The sequence below is a fragment of the Drosophila ficusphila genome, unplaced genomic scaffold (assembly GCF_018152265.1).
Source record: "Drosophila ficusphila isolate 14025-0441.05 unplaced genomic scaffold, ASM1815226v1 contig_198, whole genome shotgun sequence".
Lineage (NCBI taxonomy): Eukaryota > Metazoa > Arthropoda > Insecta > Diptera > Drosophilidae > Drosophila > Drosophila ficusphila.
In genome coordinates this window covers 939,880-953,514 of record NW_025064092.1, presented here as the reverse complement: position 1 = coordinate 953,514, position 13,635 = coordinate 939,880, and the positions used below count along the sequence as shown (strand labels likewise).

The window sequence follows — 13,635 nt, the reverse complement described above, 5'->3', positions numbered from 1 at the left end:
ATGTAAGTGCGTAGTTTGAAACACAAAACTATTGTTGAAATTTTTTTCATTAATAAAACTAAAAATCAAACACCATGTTTATAAAATTGATATCTCCTATTTTGCTGTAACAAAAGCAGGCGGCGCTGGACGAGACATCGTTTCAACTACCCAGTCGGTTGATACATACATATAAAAAGGCCAGACTCCCATAATCCAAGTCCTATCCCTTAACCGAGTAAAAATAAAAGAACGATCAGCTGACCACCATGCCGCCGGTGACCAGATCCCAGACAAAGAGGCTCAGGGAGCAAGAGCTCCAGGCCAAGGCATTTTGCGGAAAGAGGTGTGCCGTGCGAGTCCGACGCCCGACCCAACGGGAAATCAACTCCGCTTGCAAATCCCAATCCGTAAGTGGCTTGGCTCCGGAAGCAGTCGAAAACCACTCTCATTCGGCAGGCCAGACACTGATCCAGCGCTTTAACAGCCGTCTTCTTAACTGGTTAGTAAGGATCAAGCGGACGAACTAGCCCAGTAGCGTGGTAAGCACTTGTTACCCCAGGAATTACAATCTGTCGGTGTACCTATTTATTAATGTCTTTTATTATACTTAGCATACATCAAAGAGAGGTAACGACGGAGAAGGGGACATACATATAGTACTTTGAATACTTTCAAATATACAGGACATTCAATCTACAACAAGAAACACAATTTATATTATTGCGTACATGAAAAGCTGAATGTATCATGCGTCTCAAAACTTGATCGACAAATATACATAAATAGCTTATCATTATTTCGAAGCGTAGCATACATATGTTGACTTAATATTATTAAAGGAGTATTTTATTAATCAGTCCGGGGCAGAATAATATATCAATTAAGAATCCGTCACAGGGCCGCGCGGCTCGTACAACTTGATAAACTAAGCATGTTTAGTTGCTTGAACATTTTCCTTAGAGACACAAAGGAATTGATCCCCGTTTTAGTAAAGGCAATCCACATTGGCAGCCAAGTGAACACGAACACAAGGAAGCTTCCTGCTCGTCAGAGGGCTCCTTTGCTGTTTCACACTCATTCTCATCCTCTGCAGATTCCTGCTCTTCTGCTGCAACCGGAGAATGCTCTTCCACCTCATTCGCCATCTTGGAGCTGGACATCGGTGACTTCCAACGGAGTGACGGATAAACTTTAGAGTTTAGAGTTGCATTGGCTAAGTATCGCATGGCAAGAACCGTTTTATAACATGTCCATTTTTTTCACACTTAACACTTCGAAAGAAAGCATTGTTGACGAAGAGTTCTGGCAATGAGTAAAAAGGTAAAAAAAAACATAAATATAGGAATTGGCATTAGCGAAAAAAGGAAGTTTGAAGTTACATAGTCGCTGTTTTGACTCTCTTTGTCACTGTTTAAAACTGTAATCAGATGGGATCAGGCGGTCGTTTTAGAAATATAAATAAAAATAACTATTAAGTAAACTGAATTTATGAATGAACAATGAACAAGAGAATTCAATATTCTTTAAAGTGTGGCTTTAAATGCGAGTGGTCGATTCCCAAGAAGTTGTGTTTACTCCTGCAGAAGGAAATATAAATTCGGTTAAAAGTTAGCAAGAAGCAATCGACACGATAATCTATATTCTTGCTCAGCATCACAGTCCAACCAAAAATATCGTTTGTTAAAGCACGTTTCTATGCGATATTAAGCCGAAGCAACTCTGAATTCTCGACGTTCACTTTAAAAGTTGATCCGTCACTGCGAAAAAACTGAAAGCTAATTGTGAATCTGCCATTTTGCCACTCTTTCTTCTCACTTTTGTGCAACGCTTTCTACAATAGTTTTGATTTGACGATTGATTTGAGGATAATCCACTATGAGCGAAATCGAGCAGATCGTGAAGCCGAGGAGCATGCCGGGTAAGTTCTATTCTGGAGGAGTGAGTCTATTCAAGGCATTCGATTCCTTCACAGAAATTAACGACGAGAACGATCCGTTGGCAGCCAACGTTGACACTGAAAAGGAGAAGAAGGTTTTGGAAGAAAAGCCCTCCTCGTCGTCGATCGCCAGTTCCAAGATGGCGAAGAAGGCCAAGCTGGAAAAGGAGGGGGAGGAACCTCCTCCGGTTGCAGCAGAAAACCAGGAAGCTGCAGAGGATGAGAATGAGACAGAAGCAGCAGAGGATGGGAATGAGACTGAAACAGCACAGGAGCCCTCTGACGAGCAGGAAGCTTCCGCATTGGGCGATGCGGTAAAGCCACCGACTCCTGATGAAATCCACCATCCCTTGGAGGACACTCCGGAGGTGGTCTGGTGGATATGGCCGCGAGGACACCAATTACCCCATTTATGGACAGATCCGTGATAGAGGATTAGTCCAAGTATCCCTGCCCCACAATTATTTAATAAACACTGCATATAAACATTTGGACTAAATTATCTCTGAGAGATGCAGTGGGGATTTATTGATGTAGTAGCGTAAGGATTCATAATATAATATTTGGATCCGTAAAGTGTTGGCATAAAAGGTCGACAGGAGAGTCGACTGCCCGACAGCGGCAGAATGAAACACCTTAGGAAAAAAGAGATGTTGACTTTAAATTAAGTGTTGTATTTTGAATAGTTTTTTGCAGCTACACATAATTTTCTGAATATTGAAGAAGGACAATTCAAATATAACACTACGTTTGGATAGTAGTGACCGTATGTGACGAATAAAAGTCGACTACCATTTTCCAATGACCGGGGTCCATCATAAGAGGGATCGATGGCTCCTAGTTAGGTCTTTCTCCACGAGAATTGAGAAGAGCAAGTGCGTCGAAATCGATACCGATGTAAGTGCTTCACAAGTTTCCAATTTACCATCATAGTATAAAGTTATCGATAACAAATTTTTTTTGGCAGATTTTTTAAAGTAATACGGATCCAAAAAAATAAATTCCCATATACATGGAAAGCCCTTCCAGGAAAGGATTGAATCCGTATTACGACTGAGAGGATAGACCCTAATATATTCCTTTAAAATTGGTTTGCACCAAATATGCACCAAATTAAGTTTTAAAAAAGTAATCACGCTGGTTGAAATCGTTCTTCTGAGACACTCGATTAAAGCGTTTCCTACTGTTTTGTACTTATCAATATCAAAATACATACCTATTTCGCTTCATTTGATCGATATGTACAATTACACAAAAGATTTATTGTCAAAATTATTACACAAACAGGTATTATAATAATAAAACAACCAAAAAAAAAAAAGAACAGTTTAAGGAAGATGACGATAGTTGTGGTTGCTTTTCATGTTAAATGCGACAAAAAAATAGTTATTATTCTAATCAATAAATCGAGTGTTTGAGCACGTTTATTATTTAATGTTATCAATATTACTGTATAAACCGGTGACTATCACTTGCCAACAAGTAGAGATATATGTATGGATAAGTGTCCGTTCTGTGTAGCTTATTGTGTACGGTGACCTCCGTTCCTCCGTTCCTCCCTTTCTTTTGTTCCTCTGCGCGGTTCACCTGCTTTGTCGGGGTCACCAGATTCGTCGGGGTCACCTGGTTCATCTGGTTCGCGGCTGCAGGCGCACGCGGAAGCCCTCCTCCCGCTTCAGGATGATGTCCGCCTGCAGCTTGAAGTCCGCTTCGGTCAGGTCCGAGTAGACGCGGTAGTTCCGTAAAATGGTCGACAGAAGGATCTTCAGCTTGAGCATCGCGTACTTGCGCCCTGGAAAATTCGTTCAAATGTGTAATATCAATTTTTGTGCAAACTTGTAGGAAGGTGAAATAGATTATTGTTTTTCTCCACATCAATTTTCCTTTAGTCGATATTTTTGCTCGTCGAATAACAACTTAACTTAAGCTTTTCGGAAGTTTATTTCTTTGAATGGAGCAATCTTTTTTATGAGATGAACTTTAAAAAGATTTTGCAAATTGTTATTAATTTTACAAAACGTGTTAATTTTTTTTTTCATCTTTAATAATAACAAATGGAATACAAAAGGAATGGATTTTGAAATATATTTTGTAGCTTGATCAGTATGTATCAAGAAGAAGGAAGCTTTCTACCAGCGTATTCATTTCATGATCCTCCTGATCCACTCCTTTGCTGCAGTTTATAAAGTGAGCAAAGGAGTGGGCAGGACGATATCAAGCATTCGGCGGCTCACTTCCTTACTCATATCACTTGGTAAAAGGTTACTTGATCTTTCCGGACACTCTTGATTCTGGAACTCACCCACACAGCTGCGAGGTCCCGCGGAGAAGGGGACGAAGGCGTAGTAGTGGCGGTTGGCCTGCCGCTCCGGCAGGAAGTTGTCCGGATCGAAGACGTTCGGGTTGGCGTAGACCTTCGGGTTGCGGTGCAGCAGGACGGTGGCCACCGTCACCGTGGCGCCCCTGGGGATCACGTAGTTGCCCGAGTTCAGCTTGAGGTCCTCCTGCAGCTCGCGGGCGATCAGCGGGACGGGCGGGTACATGCGCAGCGTCTCCATTAGACACCGTTCCAGGTACTTCATCTCCAGAGTGTCCTGCGGTCGGGATTTCAAGGATTTAGTGGCGGTGTCAAGTATGCACTTGAGTATTCTTTAAAACTTCAAAGCAATATAACAATGTTTTTGTCGAAAATTTGTCCTGCAGTCGGGTTTTGCGCGCTTCAATGGCGGCAATTTAAAAGTTTGGTTTATATCCATTTTATTTCAGACTTCTCCCTCATTTTAGGAAAATTATTATTTTTATGAAAGACTCTTGCAATAGGGAAATGTGCGTTTCAGTCTGATATGAAATTTATAGAAAAAAACGTTTTATTTTCGTATTCTAGGATTTAATAAAATAATGGAGGGTTACAATAAATCGAATGACTTTATAATTTGAAAGTTGAAAAAATAAGGAAAACAAAAGCGAAATCTACATAGCTTTATTGGGGCTTCAAGTTCTCTCAGAATAGCCCAAGCTACTCTACAAAGTATTAGCAATTATTTCAAAAAGAGATCTAAAACATGTTTTTTTTACCCAAAATCTGTTCGAGTAGAAAAAGAAACTTTGTTACCGGGAGTTGATGATAGAAACGCCTTGTGTTTGTGTTTTTGGATATTGACCCACCTGAAACGTGGCCGGTCGCTGCGAGTCGCCGAAGATGGAGTCGAGTTCGGCCAGCACGCGGTCCTGGATGTCCTGGTGGATGCCCATCAGGGAGAGGAAGAACGAGGAGCCGGCTGCCGTGGTGTCGTGCCCCTCGAACATGATGGTGTCCACCTGCTCCTTGATTTCGGTGTCGGTGATCAGAGCTCCGTTCTGGGCGCTCTCCAGCATCAGATCGAGAAAGGCCAGCCGTTTCTTCTCGCCAATGTCGTTGTCCTCGACGTCCAGGTCGTCCTTCAGTCCGGCCGACTGTCCGTAGGAGAGTCCCGCCACCGGAGTGGCCCCCTCCTCGCCGCCGTTTCCGGTTTCCCGCTCCTGTTCGCGCTCCCTTTCCAAGGCGGCCGCCTTCAGCTCGCATTGGGCGAGGGATCCGCGGGTGCCCTGCTCGAAGGCCGCCTTCTTGCTCCGGATCACCTTGGTGGTCAGCCCGTGGATGATGTTGAGTAGGCGGCCCTGCTCCTTGTAGTACCTGGTCAGCGTGAACACGAACTCGTTGCGCAGGAAGATGCTGCGGTGGCGGGCGTGCAGGATGTCGCACATCCGCATCACGGCCATCGCGTACTCGAATCCCGACTTGTCCTGCGTCTTCTTCGACACGCCCATCGCCGTCTCTGGAAGGCAAAAAAAATAGATTTATGTGCATACTCTTGTGTCGCCTGAAACCGAAGTTGGTCCATACAGAAACAAGCGATAACATAGAAGGCATATTATTTTATTTTTTGAGCAACATTCCGTTTTCATGCAAAAATGAAAACGAAACGCAAATCAAAACCATTTTACTTGTTTACAGGAACAGCGTTTAAAAGATTAAGCTAGCGGTGTTTTGAGTACTACAAAAACTAGGAATTTGGCCCCGATCTTGACTTTCAATATAGGCATAACTTTTTAGGAATATTGTGCCTTAGTTTTAGGACAATTTAATACAATCAATCGGGTTAATATACTCTCTAATTTGTTTTCATTTAGGATGGATCCTGAATATATTTCGAAAATGTTTTATAACAGTTTCAGATAAATCGGAGAAAGACTGAGGAAGAGAGCGAGCGTTAAAATTTTTTTCTCCAATGTCAAGTCTATTAGTCAAAAATAATTGTTTACCAGGTAATGGCGCGAATGCTTTATTTTTAATTTTGATTGTAAATACAACTAAACTAGAATACAACTCAATTAGTAGTCCCACTATCGCAGTGTTGTATACAAAGCCTAACAAAATATTGTTTTTTTTGTGAAAATTAAATAACAAATTAAAAATTAAATTCTTATTTTATCAGATTTAGTAATTTTCATTTTGTGTTAATTATTTTCTGTGTTATTTTAAGGTCAACAAACAAGATTAAACATTCAACAATTAAATACAATTTTTGCACTTATTGAATACTCTGAACAAATATTAAATTAAACCAAGCAAAATAGTACAAAAACAAGAAAGGAAGCTAGCTTCGGCAAGCCGAAGCTTATATACCCTTGCAGTCATCAAATATGTCGAACAAAACGCATAAAGGCTAGACAACATCGAAGCTAAGACGATTTTTCTATTCATTTTCCATATTTTTGACTATAGATCATATGGGAGCTATACGATATAGTTGTCCGATTTTGATCAAATTTAACTCGTAATTCAAGAGTCGTAAGAACACTCTGTATTCCAAAAATTATACTTGTCTGATGAAAAACAACGATGTTATCAATTTATTTCCATTAATTCTATATATAATTTTCGATCCCTCCTATGGCAGCTATATGATAGAGTTATCCGATTTTGATCAAATTTAATACGAAATTCAATAACAGTTAGAAAACGCCATCTTGAAGAATTCAAGTCGATCTGATAAAAAACAACAGAGTTAGAATTTTTTATTTCATTCTCTTGTATTGGAGCTATCCGATATAGTCGGCCGATCCGGCCCGTTCCGACTTATATACTGCGTGCAACAACTATACAACTTTTGGGAAAGTTTCAGCACGATAGCTTTAAAACTGAGAGACTAGTTTGCGCGGAAACGGACAGACGGACAGACGGACAGACGGACAGACGGACAGACGGACAGACGGACAGACGTACATACATATTTCGATTCTGCTCGTGATGCTGATCAAGAATATATATACTTTATGGGGTCTGAGGTGTCTCCTTCACTGCGTTGCAAACTTCTGACTGAAATTATAATACCCTTTTGCTCTGCAAGGGTATAAAAAGACCCTTTTTGGCCACGGTTTAAAAAAGGAATTAAAATTTGATCTCCGAATTTGTACGGTTTTTCGGGCAGTGCAGACTGGGATCAGAATCGGAATCGGCGGGGACTCTGTGTTTGGAGATCGGAGATGGACCCCAGCAAAACGGACAAATGGGGGAAGTGGAATGCACTCGTCTGACCCAAGCGCCAATTGAACTTAACAAACAGACAACAGGCGGCGAGGCACCGGTTCCCCCGGTTCCCCCGGACTCCCCATCCCCCATCCCTCCTGTCTAATTGTAGATACAATGCATAATAGATCTATAGATGACAGCATAAACGAGCTAACGGACGGATCCGCTTCGAGAGCGGAATGTATCTGTGCTGTGGGAAAAATGCGAGCAAGGAATTTGGCATTTGATTCGGTTCGAGAGCGTCTTCTGGACATTGAATGTTGAGGGGGAGGGGAGGTTTAGGCCAACATATATTTCACATATAAATGAAAAGAATAAATGCTTTAATATTAAATTATTTTGTCATTTACTTTTGTTTATTGGTATAATTTGAAAATATTTCCTTTTTATTTCGAACAAATTCAGTAATGTAGTTAAATGAATATTAAAATTCAATATGTCGCAAGATTGTAAATTCTCAGGTAGAAACAATTTTTAAATATTTGAATATTTTTTTATTTGAAAATTAAAAAATTATATTAAATAAATCATTTATAGAAAAGATTGAATTCTAATAAAAGTTAAATGATAAATCCCTAGTTTGTTCGTTAAATCTTCTTTCTGTTTCAAAACGATCTTCAGTTACGATAGGTCAGTTGAATTTGTCTTGTACTCCCCACGTGAGAATTATAAATAGTTCGCAAGTAACTTAATTAGATGCCAGTTTGTTATCACTTTCCCACACAGTCATAAACACTTTCATCTGGAGCTGACTTGGCCGGAAAAGGAAATCCAGCTTATGCAATGACATTTGGTTTTCCCTGCCCATTCTTACGATCGTTCGAATTGAACAAAATTTGCCCAGCTCTTCATAAGCATTTGCGGGTTTTCGTTCAGGTCTTAATTGCTAATTGCCCGTTTGCGTCAGAACAACAACCATAATCGCCGTGAACGGCAACCTCAGCTCTGTTTTTCTGCCCGCCGGCCGTTGCATTCAAATTTTCCTGATTAAATGCTTAATGGCAGTGCGACGTGCCTTTAATTGCAGCTCAGTTAGCTGCGATTCGGTGCATTTCACTTCACTTCACTTCGCTGCAGTTCGCTGCAGTTCGGTTCGCCTCGGTTCCATCCAGCTGCGATCTCTGATCCGAAATCTTGGCTGCACTTCAATTGACCGAATTGGCCCGAAGGTGGAGGCACTTGGCCCTCGGATTGGGCTTCAACTTGGGACTACGATTATGCAATGGCCTGGAAATCAATCCCAAATCGGCGACAATGTCATTAACATTGGCCGCCTTCCAATTTGTCTAGCTCTTAGCGGTTTCACTTTTTGCTTAACCTTAAACGTGTTTGGCCTCAAGCGAATCGTCAATTGGCAAAACGACTCACTTGGCCGGTCGAAAAACATAGGAATAACCTTAACCTGCATTTACGGCAGATGGGTGCTGTTTCAAGGAAAAGCTCTCTTTCGTGAGTTCGTGCTTTAATGTGCTGCATTTGTAATGGTACTAAATGCATTGATATGATTATTTAAGAACCCTTCAAAATGGTACACCTTAAAATCACCCAATGATTTAAATAGTTCGAATTTATGATCTTAAGTTCATGAGAGCAATTTCCATACTGATGGACTATATAGACAATTGAACCCAAAATATTTGTCGTGATTTTTTAGCAGGTATTCCAAATTCAATTCGTTTTTCACTAATAATATTAAATAGCTGGTATTTTTTTTTTCAATTTGCTATTAAGCATTTCCGATTTTAATATTGAAAAATTGGGATTAAGGACCTCAAGAAGGGAATATTTTGAAAAGTCAAAATATCGTTAGGCAAGGCTTAGAAAAAAGTAGATTCTGTATCACTATAGAAATTCACGAACTCTCTTAATAATTTACGTACTGAGATCGTATTTTGAGTGGTTTTGATGTATGTACAATGATATACACCCTAAAAGACCCTAATGATCGAAATTCAGACCTGGAAAGACCTTTAATTATGACATTTTTTGTAATTAAGCCACATGATCGTTTTGGGGGCAAACGCAACCAGTTTGCAGCAGTTTGGCAGATGGCAACTGGCGGTGGCATAATTCGGTTAGATCGGGCCCGGGATCCGATCTATTATATATGGACATGTATGCAGAATTATGTACGTACATATAGTATAGTACACACATACATACATCTCGTTTGCGCCCATTGTTGGGGGCACAACAATAGCGCCAAATGGGCAGCGGGCAGAGATTTTGATTTGTCAGTATATAGGGAAATGGGTCTGCACTCAATTGTGTGTGGCATACAATACAGCATCAGCATCAGCCTCAGCATCATCCCAGTATCCCATATAATGTGTGTTCTGTGCTGTGTGTTTTGGCGGAGATTAGGTGACTCGAACGCACGCACATCACAACCGGAGCCGAGCAAACTGGAGGAAGGTGGAATGGATTGGTGGCTTGGTGGCATGGTGGCATGCGAATCATGTGGTGGCGGGTGCGTGTGGGTTGACTGTACTTTGTGTAATCACTATACCGCTATACCGCTACCCCGATCCCCGATCCTCGATTCCACACAATCCGATCTGGTCCATATCCGATCACTTACCCAATAGAATCTCCACGGTTGCCTCGCTCATGTAATCATGGCAATCAAACGTGCGTCCATCCTCCGCTCGCAGCTTCCCCACCACGTTGCGCGAGTTCTCGTTGAAGAGCTCGATGAAGCTCTTCAGGACGTTCAGATGGAATGTGGGTGCGATCAGCTTGCGGTGCGACCGCCATTTTTGACCTGCAACAATGGTGCAAACAGTGGAGTGCGAATTAGGGCTTATTGCTTATTGAGTGGCTGTGATTAGCCTTTCCTGACTTCGAGTTCGGTATTCCCCAAATAGATACTAAGGTGTTATCCGTTCTAAGCTCCAAATAAAGTTTATTAACATTTCATGTAGGTCAGCCTGTCAAACTGTAAGCCATTCTCATTTGAATAGCTTATTTTAAAATTTACAAAAGCTTGTAATTACTACTTTTCGTTTTAATTGATTTTAAGACCGTATATAAATTTAGGTATTCAAAGAATTTTTAAATACGAAAAGCCATTGAACTAAGATTGATTTCCTGTCGCAAGTACAAAGCAAATAACTATGCCAATTTCCTGAGTAACTCTTTTCACTGAAAAATTGAAAATCTATTTGGGGATACATGTTTACCTTTTTTGTACATTCTATTTTATTAAGGACAATTTCTGTTCGATTGTCTGTTCTAGTACTGTATGTATAAATCAAAGGAACGCAGAAAAACAAAAAATTAAAAAAATTAACCAATAGTTGAAACTTGAAAGCACTCCCTCGTTTCTCTCCGTGAGTTTTCTGCGACGTTGATTTTATTTATAGCGGCATTGTTGTGCCAACTGTCAGGCTAGCGGATCGCTTAATTAATTTATGATTCCGCAAATTGCATTAGTGGCAAGTGGTCCTCACAGTGCTCCTCACCCCTCCCCGCCCCTCCTCACCTGTGCTGATCAGCAGTCCGTCGCCCAGCCAGGGCTTGAAGAACTTGTACTCGGAGGCCTTGTCGATGTAGACGTGGCTGCTCAGCAGCAGCTCCACGTCCCGGGGATCGTAGATGAAGACCACCAGCTTGGGCCCGATCCACATCTTGGCTATATGCTCGAACGGGGCGCTCTTCCGGATCACTGTTTTGAAAACAGCTGCGGGCGATATCGAGATGTTTTATCATTTTCACCTTTCTCTTCGAGGGTTTTTTTTTTTTTTTGAAAGTGCTTAAAAGGGGAGAAATTCGTTCGCAATAGGAAATGTGCCTTGATGGCGAGTGGAGCTAATAGATAACCAATTCGTGGTCCCATGTCTACCTACTTAAAATCTTAAAACATAAACTCTTAGTATATATATAGCATTGTGCGAATAATTCCAAGTTTAAATGCAAAGGGCAAGCCACTTATTCCAGAATTCTTCGAAAAAAAACTTTTCTACTAAAATGATGAATGACGTAAAAAAAGCGATCAACCTATTTCATATGAATTAGTCAATATAAAAATGGTAATAAAACAATTTCAAGTAAAATTATGAATAGCGTAAAAAAATTTCGTAGGTTTTCCAATTTTTGGAGAGCTCTATCTCGGTGCTTTATATTGCGGAAGCCTGAGTTAATTACTTATTTTTATATAATTATACAACAGATTTACGTTTTGACTAAAGAAAATTAAACTATGACATCTGTTTAATGAAAAGCACATGCGTTTTTCATGGAATACATTTTTCAAACGAGAATATAACCATTTCTATTATTTTCTTAACATAAATGTTACAAATTAAATAAGAAACCAGTACAATTTCTTTCTTGCAATTTCAATTAAAAAAAAAATTCTTTTTTAAATGTTGCTTCATGGAAGAGCTCTCGAACTTTGTAAAGGATTTAAATAGAAAACAAAGTAGTGCGTTTTTAGTTTGTTAATAACAAAAAAAAAAAACCAAAACAAGACCGCGCCCATTGATTAATCAAAAAGAATATATAGAATGTATCAATGGGAATATTAATCTGGAATGTATCAATGGCAATACTAATCTGGAAAGTCACGCAGGATATGGCGAATCGATTATCTCTCTCAACACTCGAGCACTTTTCCTGATTCAAACTCCTTCCCAAAGTCACTGGAAATCACTGTGTTATTTACATGAAGCGGGTCCGATGACGTCGAAGAGGTGGCCCACGATGGGCAGGCCCCTGGGGCCCGGCAGGCGACCGGCCAGCCTGTACAGGTGGGCCCGGGAGAGCCGCCAGTAGATGTACCAGAGCACCAGAGTGGGCAGCAGCAGGAAGTAGAAGACGCTGCTGGGCGAACCCAGAGCGGCCTCCTTCTTGAGCACCTCCATGGGCGAAGGGGATCCTCTCGGTATCAGTATCAGTATCCCTCTCCCTCTACCTCCCTCTCTCTCTCTCTCTCTCTCTCTCTCTCTCTCTCCCCCACTTGCAGCTTGTGAGCAGCAGCACCAGCAAACACCAGCAAACACCAGCAAACACCAGTAAACACCAAACAAAAAAGCAACGGAGCACGCACACTGCCCAATTTCACGGATCACGGATCGGGAGCTGTCGATCAGCTATCCATGTAACGGGATCGCCGGATCGTTGGATCGTTGGATCGATGGATCGATAGATCGGTGTATCGTTGGATCGATGGATCGATAGATCGGTGGATCGGATCGTATCGGATCGGATCGGTGGACCGGATGTTACTCTCTGCTCGGCCAGCGCACAACTGAACGGTGACAGCCCCGCGCCGAGGCATCCAGCGAAAATGATCTCGAATCTCGAATCAGCCCACACACACGGGGTGCCGGAGTTACGCTCCCGGACCCGGCCTTACCGATACAGATCGTATACACAGATATACACGTCCACCTATATATACTTGGATATGTGCAAATCAGAACGACGGACCCGCTTTCGCCTTTCCGCCACTGCGCCTCTGATCCAGCGACTATCGAGCGGCGACGCTGCGAACGACTTTTATAGCCAACAATGTGCAGCATATGTACACTGCGCGAAATTTTATAACATATGCAAGGCCTTCATACAGGCTTATAGCATTAGAAAATTAAAAATGTGCCATCTGATTTTTAGTTTGGATTTAATAAATCTGTTCAATGAGATTTACTGCATTTCAAATTTTGATTTTTCTGTGATTGCCTGAAATGCTCTATAAAATTATTCAATTTAGTTCATCTAAAATCCTATTTTGCTGATACATACAAATCTTAGTTTTTCTCTTATTAGGTTAATTTCTGATATTCGTAAGCTAACCTTAAAATTGAATTAAAATACTAAAATATTGTAGTCCTAATTTGATTTTAATTATAAGCAAGCTCACCTTAAAATCACATTGTATTAATTGAAATCAACATACATTTGATATAGTTAATAGATGTTTAAGTCATGTTAAGATTAATTTTCGGGGAAAAGGCACCAAGTTTTTCATGGTGTCGAAGTAAATAACAGAGAGGCTGTTAGAATCGGATCATATGATTTGAATCTCAGGTCTTCGAGAAGCTCCCGGTGAAAGTTAAATTCGTCATGGTGAGCTTCTAAATCAGGCGACAAAATTAGTCCAAGCTTTTAGCTTTAAGCTGGTGTGGCAGGAATTTAATTACAA

The 13,635-nt window shown here is 40.9% G+C and overlaps 2 protein-coding genes and 1 long non-coding RNA gene across 4 annotated transcripts; 2 read left to right on the top strand and 1 right to left on the bottom strand.

The window, feature by feature from the left end:
* The first annotated feature begins 71 nt into the window (after positions 1 to 71).
* On the top strand, positions 72 to 795 carry LOC108091048. Its single transcript, XR_001771368.2, has 2 exons — positions 72 to 521; positions 594 to 795. It is a non-coding gene; the product is annotated as an uncharacterized LOC108091048 (long non-coding RNA).
* A 487-nt stretch (positions 796 to 1,282) lies between these two features.
* LOC108091052 (serine/threonine-protein phosphatase 4 regulatory subunit 2-like) lies at positions 1,283 to 2,406 on the top strand. 2 transcript variants are annotated; one of them, XM_017190002.1, is made up of 3 exons: positions 1,283 to 1,302; positions 1,823 to 1,900; positions 1,955 to 2,406. In XM_017190002.1, exons 2-3 carry the CDS (start codon positions 1,858 to 1,860, stop codon positions 2,344 to 2,346), a joined length of 435 nt encoding a protein of 144 aa, XP_017045491.1. In that variant the 5' UTR covers positions 1,283 to 1,302; positions 1,823 to 1,857; the 3' UTR covers positions 2,347 to 2,406. The 2 variants fall into 2 exon arrangements, with proteins under 2 accessions (XP_017045491.1, XP_017045490.1); XM_017190001.1 differs by lacking the exon at positions 1,283 to 1,302 and having other exon boundaries at positions 1,713 to 1,900.
* A 754-nt stretch (positions 2,407 to 3,160) lies between these two features.
* Positions 3,161 to 12,934, bottom strand: LOC108091110 (cytochrome P450 4g15). The gene is made up of 6 exons (XM_017190133.2): positions 12,157 to 12,934; positions 10,975 to 11,172; positions 10,072 to 10,254; positions 5,084 to 5,733; positions 4,221 to 4,512; positions 3,161 to 3,710 (listed from the first exon to the last, which is right to left on the bottom strand). The coding sequence occupies exons 1-6, from the start codon at positions 12,353 to 12,355 to the stop codon at positions 3,547 to 3,549; spliced, it is 1,686 nt and encodes a 561-aa protein (XP_017045622.1). The 5' UTR covers positions 12,356 to 12,934; the 3' UTR covers positions 3,161 to 3,546.
* Between the last annotated feature and the right edge of the window lie 701 nt (positions 12,935 to 13,635).